The following is a 21,264-nucleotide window of genomic DNA, read 5'->3' as shown; positions in this document are numbered from 1 at the left end:
CATGGAAGGCCCTTGATAAATATTTACTGAATGAATGACGACTCTTTACTATCATTCACAATATTCCTTTCCTGACTGATTCCGAACAGAAATCATCAAGATGAGGAGAATAGCAAGGTCTGACTACTTCAGATATAAGTTCTAATAACATTTTGTTCTTATGCATGGAAACCTTAGATTTTAACGTGTTTTGCTATGGTTTAAAGGACTTGAGACTTAGCTAATGCAGCAATTTTAAAAATGAAATGATGAATTTATGTTATAAAAATAAGTGTCTGTTTTGCATAGTAACAAATCAATACTCTTTTCGAAGTTCAAAGGAAAGAGAAGCTGGTATTGGTTTCTAGTCAGGTCAGATGCAATTTTTATGAAAACAGTAATAATTTCATATCGGAATCAAATAAATTTCAGAACTCAGTTTGACAGAAAAAGGAAAGGCTTTAGTTAAAATCTTTACAATAAAATAATTATGATTATAAATCTTTTTAGTTAAATATGTACACATTACATGGTATTTTAAAAAAGAATGGAAATGAATAAAGTTTTTCAGGCAAATCTAATGCACAAATATACCATCCTTTTTAGAGTGTAATGTCAGTTTAACATTCCTAAACAGCTGTGTCAGACAATGGCTCTGCTTTGTGCAAAACATGATAAGCAAAATTAAGAAAAAATCTGCAAAATTTTTTAGTTCCCCAAGGAAATTTCTAAAAAACAAAATAGTAAAAGAAAAAAAGGTTGTACACTCAAGCTTGATTGTATAGAGGCTGGAATGACCAGCACTAATGTAACCCCCATATCTGCTACATAAGTCCTTGGGTGGCTTTAGCTTGAAGTGAAAAGTTGAAGTCCTAGCAATTGTGCTTTTATGCAGCCACATGGCCAATAAGGTAGATGTTGTCATAAAGGTGCCCCACAAAATCTTCACTAATGTTTTGAGCAGCACGGCGGGTATTTCGAATAAATTCTCTTTTTGACATTTTATTCTTCACATGAGGGCTAGTGAGGTCAATGGAAAGTAGAATCAAAGAGTAGCACAGTACATAGACAGCATCTGGAATGAAAAAGAAACACCTCAAATTATTAGCTGGTTTTGAAAATGTGGTCCCCAAAGCAAAAATGTTTGCAATTTCAAAAGATGTAGATTAGATTATAACTAAACATAATAGCCTGGGCCTTCCCCAGTCTGGCGATGAAAGTCCTGTGTCCTAGGAAACTCCTCTCCTGGGCAAACAGGAATGTCGGCCATCCTAACTGAACACCAATTCAGTTAGCATTTTCTGCAGATAGTTCAGGAGTTTATAGTGAAAAGTCATTCTCAACTTAAAAATTGCACAATTGGCTTTATTTTCCTCTTGCTTTCAAATGTGATATCCCCATTCAACTGCTCATTAAATACATTTGTACTGTCAGTATATATTCCCATTAAAAAAAAAGTCAGATATTTATTTATATATGCTTTTATAAAAACCTAATTTAATTAGAAAGCATTTTTAATGACAAGAAAATGTATTAACTTGGCACTAGAAAATAAAATGTAAACATCTCATAAGATTATTAAATTATTCTTCTCATTTAAGATATGTATTTAAAAGGTGTATGGAACTCACATGCTAATCTCAAAAGTAAAACTTGAGGGAAAAGATTGCTAAACTTGAGCCCATGCAACAAAAAACTTTCTTCTTTATATCGTTCAGGGCAATAGTTGATGTTTACTGTTAAAACAGTAACAAACCATGATACTTTCTACTACTACTTGCTACTACTATGGTGTTTATTTTTCAGAATCTTGCAGTCTTAATAAAGACTGTCTTGCACAAGCATGTTCAACAAATTTCATACTATAGGAAAAGGTCTTGTAATTTCTGTAATAAAATAAGCACAACATTTTTGATATGAAGAGAGAAAGCTATATTACATGAAAAAATACACAGGTGACTCAGGCTATAGCATGCACCTATATACATACACACAAACAGTGAAAACTAGTTGTATTAAAAACACATTTTAGTAGAAAAATTCTAGGTGTTATCTATGTAATATGTTTATTATTAAAAGCTTTAAGAATAATTTTTCAAGTTTTTGACTAGACTAGTAAAAATATCCAATGCTTAAACAGGAATTTTAAAGAATTTATATACCTAAGTCTAACTTTCCTCCTAAAACAGTATACTTACTACATGTACGTGTAAATAATAGCTATGACAAACCAGTCACTGCTAGAAGCAATAAAACAAGTATTTGTAATTACGGGAAGTATTTTTCCTCATAGTGAGAAAAATGTCTCATCTACTACTATTTTTACCTGGAGATGGGAATGGGAAAAGGAAGGAATTCACTATGTACACTCTTACCAGGACTAAGGCCAAGTTCTCTCATTAAATCAGGGTTACAAGCACAGAATCTATGTGAGAACTTTGTTATAAGTGTTTCAAGATACTCCCCACGCTCTTCAGGGGCATGGATGTGACGGAAAAATTCTCTCAGTGCATTGGGCAAGAATTGATTTCTAAAATTATGCAGTGTTACAAGGTCATCCAAAACATCTCTCCTAGTAGAAAAAGAAGAAGGTACAGCATTAGTTAACTTTTCTCTATTAAAAAAAGATGGCAAAACTCATAGATTATTTATTTTTTGGATGAAAATATTGTTAATTATCAGATCAGCTATTCCTATAACATATATATGTCTTGAAATTTTAAAAAATCAAAGTATGATTATTTATAAAATTAAACAATGTAAAAATCTTTTGTGAATAGAAAAACAAAACAAGGTGAAACTAGAAATTCTAACTATAAAATGAAGGAAAAATGAATTTTTCAGTATTAAAAATGGCAACTTTTTTTTTCAAGCATCTTCTGGGCTAAATCCAAATGACAAACAGAATTCCTTATTTCTTTAATTACGAAAATAAGGAGAATCTTCACCTTCCATACCAATCCACCTCACCAGAGGTAACAACTGTTTATGTAGGCTTTTTAAAGTGTTTACATATACCCTATACTGTTCTAGAATTTGCTTCTGCTTGTTTCATATAGTATATTGTGAACAGCTTTCTGTGTCTTTACACAAAGATCTCTTTCATTTTAATGGCTCCACAGTATCCTATCTTATGGATATAACAATTCTAATGATACACATTTAGGCTGTTTATAATTCATATAAATATTTGTGTACATATGTGCATATATACTTATTTTTTATCAATAGCATTCTAATAGTCACACTTTGTTATAATATGCTTCAGTCCTTACTGAACTCAACCATGATTATATGATCATAATCTTAATTTCTACCAGTCACTTATGGTAGGGATAGGCAAACTACAACAGTTGGCCAAATACTACAGCTCTGCCTGTTTCTATAAATACAGTTTTACTAGAACACAGCTACACTCATTTGTTTACTTATTGTCTATGTCTGCTTTCATGACACAGTGGCAAAGTTATAAGTAGCTGCAACAGAGATTATATTCAAACCCTAAAATATTTACAGAAAAATCTGGTTCTTTACAGAAAAACTGCTGATCCCTAGGTACTTAGCACTTAAGGACAAAAAGAGTTAATGACACCATTTTTTTTTTTTTTTTTTAAGATTTTTTTTGATGTGGACCATTTTAAAGTCTTTATGGAATTTCTTACAATATTGCTTCTGTTTTGTTTTTGGTATTTTGGCTATGAGGCATGTGGGATCTTAGCTCTCCAACCAGGGATTGAACCCTTACAACTACCCGCCCCACCCACCCCTGCATTGCAAGGCGAAGTTTTAACCACTGCACCGCCAGGGAATTCCCAATGACATCATCTTTATGTAAGAAATTTCTTTCAATGACTAATGTGCTGAACTGTAAACCCCTCAAGGACAGGGTGTATGTTTTAATCAACTGCACACGGCTACTTCTAGCAAAGTTCCAGGAATATAATAAATACAAAGGTTGAAAAATCCTGAGAAATAAAAAAAAAAAGAGAATTACAATGAAAAAGCAAACCCATTTTTGAGCATTCTTTAGATTACTATGAGATCTATAATTTTTAAAAAGGTAGTTTGGTGATTTCAAAATTCAGAACCTTTAGTTACCAAACACTTAGATTTTATGCCTAGTTATTAAGAACAGAGGGCTGCAACTTCCTCAGAAATATTTGGTGTGGGTTTGCTATCACAAAGATGTGGGGCTTCCATTCTGTGTCTGTGCCTGGGCTTTTCTTCTTATGTTTACAACGGTAACTTCCTCATCAGCAAGTTCAAGCTCGCAAGAGAAATGATTTGCAAGGTACACGAGTCTTTTCCCTGTCTTCAATTTTGCAACTAGATTGACTGCTGTGTAGTATAGTTTTTAAAGTAAAATATAACTCATTAAAAGCATTACCTAACTCATTTCTGATGAAAAATTATCATTTTTTACCTTTCATCGAGATAGATTCTAAGTTTTTTCCAATTTAGTGTCCTTGTACAGAAGATAAACTTTGCTATTTCCTTCGGTGAATCATCTAGGATGCCTTTGGACATAAAGTAGTTCACTCCCTAAGACAGAAAGACAAGTCTATATAAATAAAATCAGTCTTTGTTTATAAATTTAACAATTAGGCAATAATAGCAGAACAATAGCTATAGATTCTTTCCAGCATTAATAGACTTTTTATAGCTTTAACATGCAAAATACAAGCTAGAACTTGAACTGAAACTGTTATTTGTGGTTGATAGTTTACATGCAATGAAAAGTAGGAAATTCAAAGTTAAGACTCCTGAAGAAATCTTAATTCAATTTTCTGGCTCATGTCAGTTAAAACTAACTATCCAGAAATATGACCTAAATTGGGGGTGGGGCGTGGGGAAGAACTGTTATATAGACTTTAAAAATAAGCCTTATAACAAACACTTTAAAAGCCTAATGGAAAACATGATTCCTTAAAGCTCAGGTACATATTCTAACACACTTTTCAAGGAAATAGCTTCTTGAGAAAAAAGCATTCTCCAAATCAAAGACTAACAAGTTTATTCTGGAAAGAATAATAATTAAACTACTTAAAGTAAAATGGGCAGAGTTCCAGACTGCTTTATGGGTTATATACACTTTGGCTTTAAGCATTGCTATTGACACATTCTGTAAGAATTTAGCTCCAATACACACTGAGGCTACACATATTAAGACAATACAATTTCAATGTTTTTCATAGGATTTATCTTTGAATTTCCTTTTCTCTGCATGCAAAGTTTTCCAGAGAAGCGTAACCCATAAGGTTGTGACCTACTTTAGATTTAAACCAACAACAACAAAACAGCAACAAAAAAAATCAAACACTGAAACCAATGTTCTCTCATGTATATGGAGGTCACATTCAAATAAATGCCTTATGTGGATTTGAATGTGCAGTTATTGAAATAAAAGGCAGGTGTGTTTATTTCAACTCACAGTTATCCAGATACATGCATTCTCATGAATGCTCATGTCTGGATAATAGCACAATGTGTGCAGTTAATTGGTAGAGAAAATGACATATTATATACATACAACATACTGTTTTCACACATAAATTCCTTCAGCATTTCTTCCCTTTACAAACACTTACATAGTGATCAGAAATATTGCGTACATTAGGAATTCAAAATGGTTGGAAGAATTTCTATAAAAACTCTCAGGACAAAAATTCTCTCATAAAATTTTTATATTACATTCTTTAAGCAATTTGGTACCATGAGGTTATGCTTTTGAAAGGTTATAATTATCTATAAACTGTAATTCTAAGATAAGATTTTTATATAAAACTAATTTTATAAGCCATCAGGATAACAGGCTATTAGCAATGTTATCAAGTTTTCATAAGAATTTTGAAAGTATAAAAGCAATCCTAAAGCACTGATTGTAAAAGGCATATAAAGAGCAGAATGTGAGAATGTGTAAGTCTGTCAACTCAATGCTAAGCCGTATTTCAGGCTGCACCGCAGATACAAGGCAAGAGCATGTAACAGGATCAAGATGGAAAGCCAAAGAGCTTGTCTGGGACGAGGCTCTCAGCAATTGTCTGAGGGGGCAGGAACAAGAGAAATAGGAATGCTTATTCCATCCTTTCCTCCATTAGTTTGAACAATCGAGAGTTGACTGTATATTTAATCAATCTACTCTGCAAAATTAAGTCAGATTTGATTTTTTTTCCAAAATTCCTCCATTTAAAAGCATAACAACATATTAAAAGCATTTCCAGTGCTTAATTTTAATCCAAGTGATTCAAAGACAAAGGAATGTCAATTAAGGAGTAATTAATATGTTCTTTACTCATGCTTACTTGTAAATCTGTATTTAAGAGACACAAACGAATTGTAATTTACTTTTTAAAAATTTACAAAATATCAAAAACACTACTGTGATCCATTAAATACTATATAATTCTCTAATTATCTGATATATGCCCTTTTAATATTGTTTGATGCTCCTTAGTTATAAATTAACATTGGCATTTGCCTTATGCAAGCATAAATTGTTGGTCATTTCCTTTTTTTAATGGAACACATGTTTAAGAATTTAATATTTAACCTCAGTTGAGTTCTCCAAAATCAATCAAATGCAGAGGAGTAAGAGATAGTTTTAAACCCAATCCTGAAAACAACACAGGCTTAAAATCAGCCAACACTGTTGGTCTTGAGGAAAGACGACACCAGTTTCAAACCTGGGATTCCTTTGGAAAGGAAGATTAATTATAGTTATTAATCAGGACTAGAACTCTCAGCAGTATATGTGTGTTTCTGTGTGTGTGTGTGTGTGTGTGTGTGTGTGTGTGTGTGTGTATGTGTCTCACAGGCAGCAAGGAAATCAAGAACATTAATATTAACCTATATTAACATGGTTTCCGAAAAAAGGAAGGTTGTAACTCATTATCATTTACATGTTTCACTAAAAAAGTGTCCAATTCTGGATGCCACATTTTATGGGGCATACTGACAAACTAGAACTATCTGAATAAAGGAAACCAGGGCCTGACTGGATGGTTGGAAGGTCTAGACTTCATGCTATGTAAGGAAGAGTTGAGGGATATAGGGATATTAGGTCTAAAGATGAAGGCATTTAGGAAAGAAGAAAAGATTAAGGCATTAAGTCATCTGAAAAGATTCCTGTGACATCTGTGTCATAGGAAAAAGGAATAAACATCGTGTGTGGTTTGAGTGAAGACCTTAAGCTGATGAAAGCTATACCTTAAGCTGATGAAAGCTATAGAACGTCTTTCCCAAATAATGCACGCTGCCAGATTTTCAGTGATAGACACTGACAAGTATGAGTTTTTTTTGCTCTAAGAAAGTTTTAAAATAGTGACTTTCAAGAGGTTCCTTTCCACAGAGTAATGATAGTCAAGTCCAAGTAGAAAGCTAAGAAATGAGCAAGGTAAGGAAACTGAGTATAGCCTACTTACTTAAAAAATGTATTAGTAGATAGGAGGAAAATATGGCAAAATTAAAGAGCAAAAAGATAAGAAAGAGGAGATAACTGGAGCTGCAAGTAGAGAAAAGGAGAGCGAGGGAAAGGACTGAAAACACAGGTGGGGTCTAAGATCCTTCCTCAGCCTGGAGGACAGGATAGCAGTACTGGTTCAGAGGCAGGTTTATGAAGAGAGTATTAAAAGACAAAAACAGAGAACATGTTGGTTTTCTTTTTAGGGAAGGCAAGCCATCTGGAGAGAGCTGGAAAAGAGAGCTGACTTGGATCCTTGAGTAAAACAGTAAAGATTTCCACCCACAGTGGTGCAGGGTATAACAGGGAACCTACTAGGAATGAAGAAAAGGAGTACCAAGCAGCGAGGAAAACCTAGAAGTTAAGGTGAATTCATCTCAGCTCATGTTAAGGTTTTCTTTAATAGAACACGTTGTCAGTGATTCAAAGACAAAAAATCAAGAAATTCTGTAAAGCATTCTCCATGGAGTATGTCACTAAAATTTGTTACGCAAATGATAGCACCAAGGCTTAATCCAGTTAGAGTGGTAAGCTGTTTAGACATAATGTTTATTTAGGTGGCAAACACAAATATTTCAAGAAAACATATGCAAATAGCTAAAACCAATATTAAGAAGGAATTCAGAGTGAAGAAGATGTGTTGGAGCTTAGTCCTCTATATAATCCATTTCTTTATTTTCTTACTACTGTAAGAATGGCTCTTTTGACAGAGCAATTCCTGTTTTAAGATATATCTACTTTGTTTTTTGTCTATTATATAAATGCCCATGTATTTCTCTCCTTTTCTAATACAGCCCATTTTTTAAAAAAATCAAATCATTCTTATCCACAGCGTGCTTCAAAAGTAAAATCTACCACGTACATGTTCAAAACCAAAAAAAAAATACATATATATTTTGGGACAAAGTGAATTTTAGTAAATGAGGCATGCAAAGTACCAACTTCTGCTGTGAACCTAAAACTGTTCTAAATAATAAAGTCTTAATTTTTTTTCAAAAAGTGCTGACTACTAGTACTGAAAGTACTGGCAACTGGCCCAGACACTTGGCAGAAACATTGTGTAACAGTTGGTATCAATAAAAGAAATCACTAATAAAACAAAACTGACATACGAGGGAGTACCCTTAATTTGTTTTCCTAAAGAACAACCTAGGAAAAAAATTTCGTAAAAAAATTTGCTTTAGCTGGTTCTGTTTGAATTTGCCTTAGTATAAAATGCAAAAATCTAGTACCACGACTACTACTTCTCAGGTAATAAATCTGTCCTTTGAACACTATACAACAGAAGGCAAACTGGACACTGCATTTAATTTTCTTTTTAAAAGGACATTTGAAAACTTTTAGAATAACAATCTTTAAATTTTAACAATAAATATAAAACAAAATACTTCAATCAACATTTCTAATTTTTGTTTCAATATGACAACTGATCTATTAATATTCAAGTATACATTTTAACCACAGTGAAATGAACAACTGAAATGTAACATTTTCATACTAAAAATACTGCAAAAATAAGATACAACATATATTGTGAAAGCTTTTATTTTAAAATCTTAATTATTGCTAAAAAATCAGCACATCAGAGGGCAACCCTCTACAGGTGAGTATTCCCATTGTCCTGTTTGAGAATAGCAGCAGCAGTGATTAAGATGACAGCTCTGATACTACTTCTTTTTATAGTGCTATCAGAATTGCCAATGAAAATGTAAAATCTATTAATTTTTATCCAGTGCATCAGTTCTCACTCTTCCTATTTAATTAGAAAACATGTGCTCTATAGTTAAGGGAAAAAGCACACAGACCTTGAATAGGTGAAATTCATCTAGGGATATGTATTCTGGAAATTAAAAAAAAATCAATACCTTGCTCTTTAGCTGAAGTAAAATAAATGCAGATTATTTAAAGGCAAGTTTAAGACTGGGTATCTACGTTTTTATGCTGTCATTTCGTTTCATTCCCCCCACTAAGTTTTGGTATGCCACTCTCCTATGTATAACACTGACCTTCAGCGCATAACTTCAGAAATGTCAAACAATGTATTCATTCACAGTAATTTTATTCATGGTAATTTACTCTAATTATTCCTAATCTAGTCACGATAGATTGAAAAACTATAGCAAAAACTATGCCCAAGTTTTTAGAGTTGTCTATGTAGAAAGGTTATTTTATAAGAGTAATAAGTAATGTTTTCCTCTGACTCAGGTATCCACAACTAGGCTATTCACTGGAAGGTTCTAAGTGACATAACTAAAAGGAAAGGGAGTAATAAACACTGGGAAAGAAACGTGAAGATAATGCTGATGGTCAGTTTGAAATCTGAGCTGCAGATTTCCATCTTGTCTGTTCCCTGGGAAGAACAGAGAGCACATGCTGTCCACACTTCTGTGGAGAAGTGACAGTTGTGGAGAGAAGGCAGAGGGCCTATGTAGCCAATTCCCTCTGATTCAGTTACTGAAACTGATCAGAACACCACAATCTATCTGGAGGATAATGAAAAGTCATGAGTATGGAATACAGACTGAAGTCAGCTTATTCATGGACCTGTTTGAACTGGCGAGGCTTTCAGCTGCCAAGAACAATTTATGGAGGGCTTTTCTTACGTGAAAGTGCACAGCGCTGAGGAATTGCTAAGAACAGTCACACGTGCTAGAAGACGTCAACAGGAAACTCACAAAAAGGAGGGACGGTTCAAAGAAAATGAAAAGAAAAATGGAGAAACATCTCGAGTGGAGTCCAGGAGAAATGGAGGAGAGGAATGGGACAGATCTTTCTTTTTCATAGGAGAGAAAGCAATGACATCAGACAAAATAACATGAACTTCATTATCTAAGGTTTCAAATAACACTAAAAAGTCCCTATTGATTGGTTCTAATAACCTCAAACAGAAAACAAGTCATATCTGTGAATTCTAATAGTGCCCAAGGAGTCACACCTGTAACTAGGACAGATCACTGCCTGCAGATGATGTTACTTCCTAAGTGATAAATTACTACTAATAATTAAATATAGTGATCATTACTGTAACTAGTATAGACAAAATTGCTGGTAGGTGAGGTAAGCTTCTAGAAAAAGCTCCATCTCTAATCTGTCTGTAAATTAGAAAGACAGCATTCTAATCAAAATATGAAGATAAAACTCTATTAGGTTAAGGTGTGATTAATAACACTTCAAATTAGTGACAAAGTGACACATTTGAGCACTAATGTTAGTTTAGAATTCCCAGGTTATAAAAAAATCACACACAAATATTTCATTTGCAATATGTGCATTTATAGACATGTACATAAGTACATACATACATACATTATGGCTGTTTAATAACTGACTCTACTTTGATAAATAAAAATTATAATTTTATCATATTACCTAGATTCTAGAATGTACATTTATAAATGTATTTTAACTGCTCTGAATCGATTTTTAAATAAACAAGATTTTTTAATGTTCTAACAAATACTTTCAAAAGGTGTTAAAATTAAAAAAAAAAAGATTTTTTAAAAAGCCCAAATCTTAATAGCAAACAAGCAGAGAAGTTGGGATTTAAATGGTAATTTCACTGCCAGCACATGTGCATACTTCATGTAATTAAAACATCTGTCATCGTACCACCATTTCAGCCAAGACACGTTTTAATTTGAACATAATTTTGGACCTCGATTTATTGCTTAAAATGTCTTCAAAAAGATTAAACTAAGCAGTACCTCTGAACCAAAAAGTTACTATATATGCGAAGATTGTTTAACACGTGTCAGAAAATGAAATTAAAGGCAAAGTAAATCACCACACAAACCTATAAGATGTTGGTGTGACTGATATTTATACACTTCACGAAGGACCATTACTCAGGTGTCAGATATTAATCTACCACAAATCCAGAAGTTCCAGGAGAGGAAGAACCCCCAAACTTCGAGCAGTGCCTTCTCCTGATAGTGTGGTGTGTATAGCTGTGCTTCTAGTATAAATACAAAGCTACATTTTGGTGAGCACTTAGAAGCACTAAGCATTTAACACATACTATTTCATTAAATCTTCACAACATCACCTTGATACAGGTAATATTATTGTCCCCATACTGGAGATAGGGAAACTGAAGCACAGAGAGTGTAAATAATTTGCCTAAGGCCAAAGTCATACAACTAGTTAAGTGGAGAGACACCTAATAAATATCTGTTGAATGAATGTTTGAATCTCTTTGTACAAAGCTTCCAGACGACTTTCAAAAGAAGCTGTAAACTTGTAAAGATTATATAATTCAAACAGGGGGAAGAAAAGAAAATCATAAAAGAAAAAAAAAATAACAAAAACCTGCAAGTTGGACCAGTACACTATAAATGCCTTGAATTATAAACTCCTTAAGGTCAAAATCACCATTCCAAAAATAAAAAGCAACGTGTCATTCTAATGATAAATTTAACAGCTAATAAGTGGTTCAGAAAGATCTTAAGACTTTGATTATGAAGAAGGCACCTCTAAAAACTTTATATGAAAGGGAAAAAAATCCCTGGTCAGGGAGCTGGGATCCCACATGCCTCTCGGCCAAAAAACAGAAGCAGTATTGTAACAGGTTCAACAGGGACTTTCAAAATGGTCCATATCAAAAAAAAAAAAAAAAAAAAAAAGAAATCTTTAAAAAAATTGCAGTTAATGTAGTGTTTCCTTCATACTTCCATATTTCAAAGCTGCAATTAAATTGATGAATGGTGTACAATTGATGATATCTAATAATTGAGGAAATATTGTCTTTTCAATTTCTGATAAAGCACTCATATTTGAGTGACATCTATTGTGACATTGGTAGCAGCAATTTCACATTCAAGAAAGACACGTAGGAGAGACACTACCTTGGACATTAAAGCTGAGAACTTCAAACCAAAAAAGTGATGTCAAGTTTCACTGAAACTGCAGGTCACATCAGACAAAGAAGAACACTGTAGAGGTGTCAATGTGATCAGATAGGGTATAACGAGGAAACAAAAGGCAAACAGGTTTTTCTTTGAAATGTACTTAAAATGTTAATACAATACTGCAAAGTCTCTAGGTACATTTAACTAAATTGGCAACAAAATTGATACAAAGAGAAAATCTTGCTCATTTTAGCATTTCACGTTTTAAAATTTGCATTATGAGTGTGGTGGTGCTAAAATATTACAATTAAAATATTCTAATTTTATTTTTTCGTCTAGTTCAAAGTCCTAGATCAGTATATTGAACACTAATTTCAGTAAGCTTTTGCCCCAAAACTAAATGAGGTAGCAAATTAGTATCTCCTATAACATACTTAGGAAAACAAAACCAAAGCCCATCAGGTGGTTTGAGATATGAACAAACTATGGAATACTCTAGGCCTGAATCTTTTTCAATTAGATACAAACTAGACAGGGGCCTGGGAAATTGATTCTTTTGAAGCTTCTGAAAGGTTTATACCGGGTCTACAAAAAAATGTCCTTCTGTGGACTAAACCACTTGCTGGGATGCCTTCTGGAGACAAGGAAGGTAAGGGAGGGTGATATAGTATGGTCAGGGCAGAGTGTAAAATAAAGTTGACCTAATAGATACAGGATAAAGTTGTCTTCTTAATCATAAAACCAACACATGATAGATCAGATTGCAACAGATAGAAACATACATACATACACATACCCACATACACCATGTTGCCCTTAAGAGAGTTAATGGCCTCTAGTGTAGTATGACTTGACTAGCTGTACCAGGTTGAAGGTTATTAACTTTTCTAGACAGAGGATACTATTTAGTGTCTGAGAGGCATAGTTTTGCACTTTGACTCTAGCAATGATCAAGGTAAAGGGACTTTGCCAATGAACGTGAGCATTTTAGGTCTCTGGGGTAATTTTTGTAGAGGAGAAGCTGTATTTAGTGAGGAACTCCTCTCATTGTCAACTAGCTCTTTTTGCTCTAATTAAATTCTCATCAGCAAACGAGATTAAATTAATTTGCTAATGAGAATTAGCTATGTTTATTTTTATGGAAAACTTTTTGTTCAGGGTTTCACATCAAACTCCTACGAGTTTGGGTAACAGCAGTAATAATGATGATGAGGAGGATGCAGCATTAGGATGTTTTGATTGCAAACAACAGGAACTGCAATTCAAAAAAAGTACAGGGATTTATTACCTTGTATAAGAAGTCCCAAACTACTAAGGCTCTAGGTTTTTTTTGGTTCACACATGGTAACGTGGACTCAATTCTTTCTTTTCAATGTGTCCTTCCTGATGTGTTAACAACCTACATGGCTGCAAGGTGGCCACAGGTGTTCCTGTCACTACATCCTTATATATTCACACCACTGTCCAGAAGTGTGTGTGTGCATATGCAGTACTCTTTTGCCAGTCTCTTCCAATCTCATAGGTCAGAACTGGATGACATGGATGTCATGGAAGCCAAGGGGGATGGAAGTAACATGATTAGCTTGGGATAATCTATATCCAGCTCCTGAGGAATGGAGCCAGCCTCTCAGCTGGTTGAGGTTCTTTACCTAGTGAGACGTCTAAGTGATGGGATTTAAACCCTGCCCATACAAGACTACTGTGATTTTTCAAAAATAACTCTCACAATAGGATACAGTGGAATTAGAACTCTAGACATGTCCTGAGCTCCGCCTATATCCTTTTGTTTTTCCACACTGTGTAGCAGTAACTATTTCCTTCTGGTAGCTAGGTTTATTCACTTCACCACAGCATAATTATCTACCCTCATACCTTTTTAAATGTTTTTCCTTTTGGTCTGTTTGCTCAGTGGCAGGAGGACCTAAAATGGCAAGAAGCTAGCCTCCCCAAGCATTTAGAATCGTTGTGCCTCTGGTGTCAACATTCCTGCCTTGGGTTTTAATGTCTCTAAACCAGCAGAGCCCTAGAAATAAGGCAAGCAGAATCACACATTTTCAAGTGGCTCAGTAGTGAAAACAGTGTTGCTGACACTTGGAGGCCTGCCCAAAGGCCACTTTGCTCTTGCACTGCTTCTAGTATCTCAGCCACGATTGCTAAATCATGTTAATGTCTAAGCCAATCGTATAACCCTTTCTACTCTGTTCTCTACTGGTCTAGCGGTGTTCACGTGATTCAGTTCTGTTCACAAGAAATGAGCAGAAGCATACTGGAGGCTCCTGAAAAGATTTTTTCTCCCTAATAAGCATAAGGAATTTGAGGAGAGAGTCTGCTGCTTTTGTGCTGAGGGTACAAAAAAAAAAAGAGAGAGAGAATGTGATATCTTGAGTAGTGGTAGCCACCGTGTTATCAAGAGAGGGCAAAAGTCAACACACTGACGTCTCATGATGAGACCACTGTATCACTGAAATAATTCTGAGATACCCATTCTGGGTATCTTTTGAAGTAAATAAATCATATGGTTTAAGCCATTATTAGGTTTTTTATTCTTTCAAGACAAAACACCCTAGATGAAACATACAGGGAAAATGGGTACTATAGGTAGCAGATCATAAAATGTGGTACTGAGTGGAGCACCCTAGTGAAGGGCACTGAGGACCCAATTATTCCTAGATATATTTTAGTTTGTAACATTAGCTAAGAACTTAGGCATTCTCTCTTTCTTTACGCTATGAGGCACTGTTCAAAGCATACCCAGCTTACTGTCAACCTGGTTCAGGTTCTACTATCTATAGCTTAATTTATTCTTGAGAGACTGATCAAATTTCTAGACCTGTAGAACTAAGGTTAAAACCTCAAAAGGCAGTATGTTTGATGAACTAAAAAGCATCTTTAGCAGCCTGTCAACCTTCCCTGGGAATACCCTTGTTGCAGGAGATTTGAGTTAGTATTGAGAATGAGATACCAAGGATATAATGATGAATGATTTGTTCCAATTTATTTGACAAGGATACTTAATCAATGTCTACAGATAGTTACTTGAATACAATATTGCTATCAGGTTTGTCCTCCTACCCTTATTTTCCAAACTAACATTTTCATTCACATGTTAGAGTACATCAATCAAAACACAGAACATGAATAAAGCTCTTATTTTTCAAGACTCAATTCTCGATTTGATTACTTTTTTTTGTAATTAATACTATCAGACCAAAGGAAAAAGAACAAATAATTATAGATCAATAGACTTTCAGTAAGAAAGAACATTACAGGTAAAATAAACATCAGATAGCTGTCAGCGAACAATAGGATATTTCAATCATTCAATCCAGGTGTCCAGTCATTTAGGAACACATATTCATTTACACATAGTAAGATTACAGATAATCTACAATAGCATATCTCGGAATGTGTTCCCTGGAATGTTACTGTATATGCCCCATGCCCCTACCTGCCAAAAAGACACTATGTCAAATAAACTTGCATAACACTGCTTACAACACCCTCCTCTTAGATATTCACAAGGAGCATCAATATATTAGAGGCTTTGACAAGTTATTCTGTAAATAAGCCAACTAATTGTAAGCTATCATGGACAAATTTATTAGACTTGGGAAATCCTTTGACTATGTCCATTATACTGTGGAATAATTATTCCAAGAATACATTTGGGAAATGTGCACATTCTGATGATATTAGGGTTTTCCATCTCCAGGAACAAAAGTTATTTTTCATTGTTTCTATGCTATGAAGTAATGGCAATGAACATTCTGCTGCTGTATACTGGAGCAAAAAATGAGTGAGATTTAATATATGAGATATTGTAAAAATGGAGTACAAACTCCTGAGTTCTTTTCTTATGAAGAACTCCTCCAAATTTCCTGTTTCTATTTTAGCTGGTCCAGTAACGAAAAGAAGATGATATCTTGAAAATAATTTGCACACACACTTCCATCTAAAACATATGCTCAGGTCAAATTCAAAATGTTTCTCGTAACAGATTCTATCCCAGATCCATCTAATAGAATGCATACAATCATGTGTATGTGGGTCTTTTTATATGAACACAGGAAAAATGTGCTTACATAGTTTTAAAAAATCCTGACCCCATTGAGGATATTATTTTAAAAATTTATAAACATATTTATAGAAATATAAATAAAAATAAACCTATAATATAAAGTTAAACCATGTTCACTACCAATTTCAGACTCTAGATTTAAAAAAAACTATGTCAAGAAAACGTTTAATACTAAATGGAGCACGAGGAATACAGCTTACTGGTTGATGGGTAAAATCACTTTATTTACTGCTGTGGAATAAAATCACACACGTAACTCGTACATGCAGGGGAAATACAGCCTAATGTAGACAGATGGTTTTTAGCACATTCCTTTACTAGAATGTGGTCACCTGCCACAAAGTACACAAGCTCATGCACAAGGTCAAGACTTTACACACAGCTGAGATCACAACATCATGCACATCACAGCAGCGTGCTAGACAATCGTACCACAAACTGTGTGGAAGTTCTCCCCCACCCCATGAGCCACTGCCAGCAGCTGCTGTGGAGTTTGGTTACCCATATCCGTGACATGAACGATGTCCTTTGGAGAATCTTGTTCCCTGTGGCTGTAAGTATTCTTATTTTTATAATATTTTAATGATGCTTGCTATCAAAATGTTAAGTACAGAACTAGAAATTATGGAAAAGTAGACTTGTTACAATAGTGAACAATTATATACATCTTATCTCAGGTACTTACAATAAACACCACTTACGTTTAAACATATCATCAAAAATAATTTACTTCTCAGGCTTAAATGAACCCAAATAACACATCTGATGACAGTGCTCCAGTGAGGGGGGAAAAAAAAATCAACCTTCATAAAGTACTTCCTGATTGCTAGCACTAAAAAAATCATGGCAAGAGTCATTCTAAGACCTGGCTAAAGTATGACTCATTATAGTTAAGTTCTATATAAAAACATTTATTAGGATAATCTTACAATTATATTTTGGTTGGAGAAACAACCAAACTGATATTGATTATTTATTAGTCAATCAAAGCAAGTGTAGAATAGTCATCAAAATACGTCTCCTCATTTCCCTGCACCTACAAGAGTACTTCAGTGTCCTTCCACTCCTATTTATGTCCTAAGTGTATTCTGGTAAAGAGAGAATTCTATTTTGTTATTAGGCGACAGCTGCTTGCTGAGTTACTGATGTTCATAAAAGCATAGAAGCAGAATTCTGGAACCAAAAGTCACTTTGAATGGTTCAGTTCCATGCCGCCTGGCAGCAGTATGTGCCCCTCTCAGGACAGTAAACTCAATACTTCTGGAATGCTCCAGGATATCTTTGAATCAGGCCAGGGAGTAAAGGAAAAGAAAATACAGCCAACTCTCAACAACAATGGGAGGTAGGATGGATAAGTAAAAATCTGAAGATCTAAAAATCTTTTTTTAATTAGTAAATTGAATCCCCTCTTTCAGCAAATATTTGACTTCAAATTTTTAAATAATTTTTAAATTAATTTCAGATAAAAAGAGGACTTGAATTTTGCCTCTTTTCTCTGCCCTCCCCCCCCCCCCCCCAAACACTCTGGAGGAGGTATAACAAGAACTCTATAGTCTGATATATGGAAACATATTTTGACACCTAGCTTTTTAATTCAGATATTTAAAACTACCCATATCATATTCTAGTATATAAGGGCCTATCTACAGTTTCATCTTTGCATAAAAAGGATGCTTTATAGCTTATTTAAAAATTGGTACTCCTTTAGCGAGGAATGACTACTTACCATAATCAGTATGAGCAGTCACATCCAACTTTTCTGACTTTGAAAATCTACAACTCAGTACTTACCAAGTTACACTCTCCTTAGAATGTAACATTTGCAAGTGATACAAACTGAAGATGACAGTTTTACTCAGCATTGGTGTAATTCATGACTGGAGCTAGTATGCCTTGATAAACTGGGCATAATAAGACACGGCCTGTAACAGCTGCCTTTCCTGATTCCTGCGTATCTATAGTAAAACACTGTACTACTTTGCCCCAGTTCTTCTCCAGTAATCATTATTCAGTTAACTCAAGATACTGATGCAAAGCATTTCTTATTATAACACTAGTCATAGGAACTGTTTTAATTAGCAACACCAATATTATTTCGGTTTCAAATGTATAATTTGAACTTATAAATCATTCTACTTTCATTAAAAGTATCAGTCTTCTATTCATTGAAAGCAAAAACAGTGGTGAAAGAAGAGAACAAATATAACATGTTGTTTATAATAAATTTGCTTTATAACATATATACTTTGTTGTATTTGGGCTAAGACAACTGATGATATATATGTATTAGGAAATCTTTGTAGCAGTGTTATATTTTTATTCATGTACAAGAAAAATTTAACAAAGAAATCATATATAATAAGCAAAAGTGAATTTAATTTCAAAATGTCATTTGTATTATATGCATATTTATAAAATTAGTACCTCTTTAATATTAATTAAAGAATATTAAGGAAGGTAATTAAGGAGCCCTTAATACCTCCAAAACAAATTTAAAAACTTGATTTTTGAAAATTAAATAAATTAAAATAATCGACAGATAAATTTTTCCACAGATAGTAGATACTTAAACATTTCTGAAAATATGAACCTCTCCAGAATATATTAAAATAAGAATGCCAGTGAGGGGAAACCCAGTGAAAGAATTGTCTTCACATTTTCAGCACTCATATATTATGTTAAGAAAGAATTAAATAATCAATTTTAAGCAGTTCTTTTTGCTTCTCCCATTCTCCCTCTTCTCTATTTGTGTTTGCTTATTGTCTTGAGAAAAAAGAATTGAAGAATTAATGCAAAGTTATTCAATTTTATAACAGAATCTATAAGATGCTTCTATGGCATCATGGAATTAGAGTGTTAAAGGCATTATTTAAAGATGTTTTGATGTGTCACAAACCAGAAAAATGTCCTCTGTGATTATCTCTGATGAAAATAGCATTGTTACTAAGTGGAAATGATGAAATGAAGAAAATGCTGCAGATAAAGTCTGATGAACACATTTTGTGCTCTCGACTTATCATGTAGTAGTATCTCAACCAAGTCTGGTGGCAGGCTGTGTATGTTTTCATGGAAGCTGCCATACAAAGTGAGCAGGTAGCAAGATTAGAACATGACATGGCAAGGTAAAAAGAAATGACTAAGTCACACAGCAATAACTTCAAATACTGGGCTTTGCAGTGATTGAAAAGTCATGTTCAGTGACTTGTAATTTACTTGCAAGTTTATTATGTTGGAAAGCTGCAGCCAGATAATAATAAAGTTCAACTGTTATGAACATTCAAATTCTTCACTTACCTCATCTGGGTTGGCATTAAAGGTGAGGCTGCCTTCATCCAGCTGCATGTACAATTTTCTAAAAGAAAATCCTAGAGGTGGGTTCTTATTGTATATGGAACAGTGACCCCAAGTGGATTTACACAACCTGTAAGTAAGATAAAATCAGACGAGACAACATGAACATATTGAATTTTCTAAATTAAATGTGTATATATATATGATAAAATAGCGCTTTGAAATAATATAAAATTGGATTTTGCAGCTCTAAAGTATAAAATGTTTAATTTTATACTTGTTTTATTAGTTTACCAGAGTAAGATAGACAAATGCCTTCAATTTAGCAATTTTGACAGCACTTAATAAGTGTGAGTTACAAAGGTTAGTAAATATTCCTGAGTCCTACTGAAGTTAAACATCAGTAATGATGCTGATGATGAGAGCCAGCGTTTACCAAGTGCTTACTAGATGCCAGGCACTCTTAAAGCATCTTAATAGTATGAACTTCCTTAATCTTTACAACAGTCCCGTGATTTGGTGCTACAGATAAAGAAACGGACACCTGAAAAATCTGCCCAGGGGCACACAGCTAATTTGTGTAGCGGCAGGATTTGAATCCAAGGAGCATATTCCTGAGCCTGCAATCTTAAACAAGAGTTTAAACAGAAGTAAGCAACTATGTGCTCTCTTGTGAAATATAACTGAATTGGGGGATGGGGTAGGAAAGATTGCTGGGCAGAGGGAGAAATTGTAATGTTATAACTTCAATACTTAAATGAAAAGTTGTGACATTAAGCTTAGCAGTTTTTAAGATACTGCTTCAAAACAGTGGTTCTTTACTATTCCAGCTATACATGATTGTTTAAAAATCTGTAATACTTAAAATGCTAACGGTTCATACCTCAAAGTACAGTGTTTCTACACATTGGGATACTTGTTTCCAACTCTGTTCAGAGGCATTAGCTACTGGTTATTATTTAAAAGTTAATGTTTCATCTTATTACAATGCCTAGAAATTCTGGATATATACCATAGTTTCACTTTCTGATATTCATTATTGATTTTTGGCTCACACTTTCTTTTTTTCTCACATACACAGCTTACAGGAAAACAAAAAAGTTACTGCCTCAGCCTGTAACATCAAAATTTCTGAGGATAGGGGTAAAATGTCTAATTTTATATGGGAATACTTCTTAATCATTAATTTATATCCTCCCATTATTTTTTACCAACCAAATGAAATCACTGATTCTATAACAGTTTAGTAACTTGTTTAGAAAATTATCAGTATTTCAGCAGTCTCTTTAATCTAGTCGCCTAGCTTGTGACTTTTATAACTAAGCTACTATGTGAAAGCAACAGAACCTCTTAATATCCAAATTAAACACACACACACACAACTAAGCCAGCCTTTAATTTATCACTAAGAAAAAAAAATCAAGCATCATATATATAGGCATAATTATGTGGTAAGCAATAAAGAAAGCATTTCTTTTAGAAATGAACAATTCAGATTTGAATCCCAAATTACAAATCTCAAAACTACATTCTGACTGACTTTAGATAAGCACAGAAATAAGCTTTCTTTTTTTTACAAAGTTCAAATATAGGATCACAAATTAAGTTTG

General features: G+C 33.8%; 1 protein-coding gene across 1 annotated transcript in view; it reads right to left on the bottom strand.

The window, feature by feature from the left end:
- Positions 1 to 418: 418 nt before the first annotated feature.
- Positions 419 to 21,264, bottom strand: part of FBXO8 (F-box protein 8) — a 36,512-nt gene continuing 15,666 nt past the window's right edge. The window contains exons 3-6 of the mRNA XM_057724760.1: positions 19,658 to 19,784; positions 4,403 to 4,521; positions 2,355 to 2,551; positions 419 to 1,054 (exon numbers count right to left, since the gene is read on the bottom strand). Of these exons, the coding sequence (XP_057580743.1) occupies positions 867 to 1,054; positions 2,355 to 2,551; positions 4,403 to 4,521; positions 19,658 to 19,784 (631 nt within the window). The 3' untranslated portion in view covers positions 419 to 866. The remainder of the gene's footprint in view (positions 1,055 to 2,354; positions 2,552 to 4,402; positions 4,522 to 19,657; positions 19,785 to 21,264) is intronic.

This window comes from Hippopotamus amphibius, chromosome 2 (assembly GCF_030028045.1).
Source record: "Hippopotamus amphibius kiboko isolate mHipAmp2 chromosome 2, mHipAmp2.hap2, whole genome shotgun sequence".
NCBI classification, from domain to species: domain Eukaryota; kingdom Metazoa; phylum Chordata; class Mammalia; order Artiodactyla; family Hippopotamidae; genus Hippopotamus; species Hippopotamus amphibius.
The sequence above is the reverse complement of the archived record's forward strand: the minus strand, read 5'-3'. Positions and strand labels throughout refer to the sequence as shown.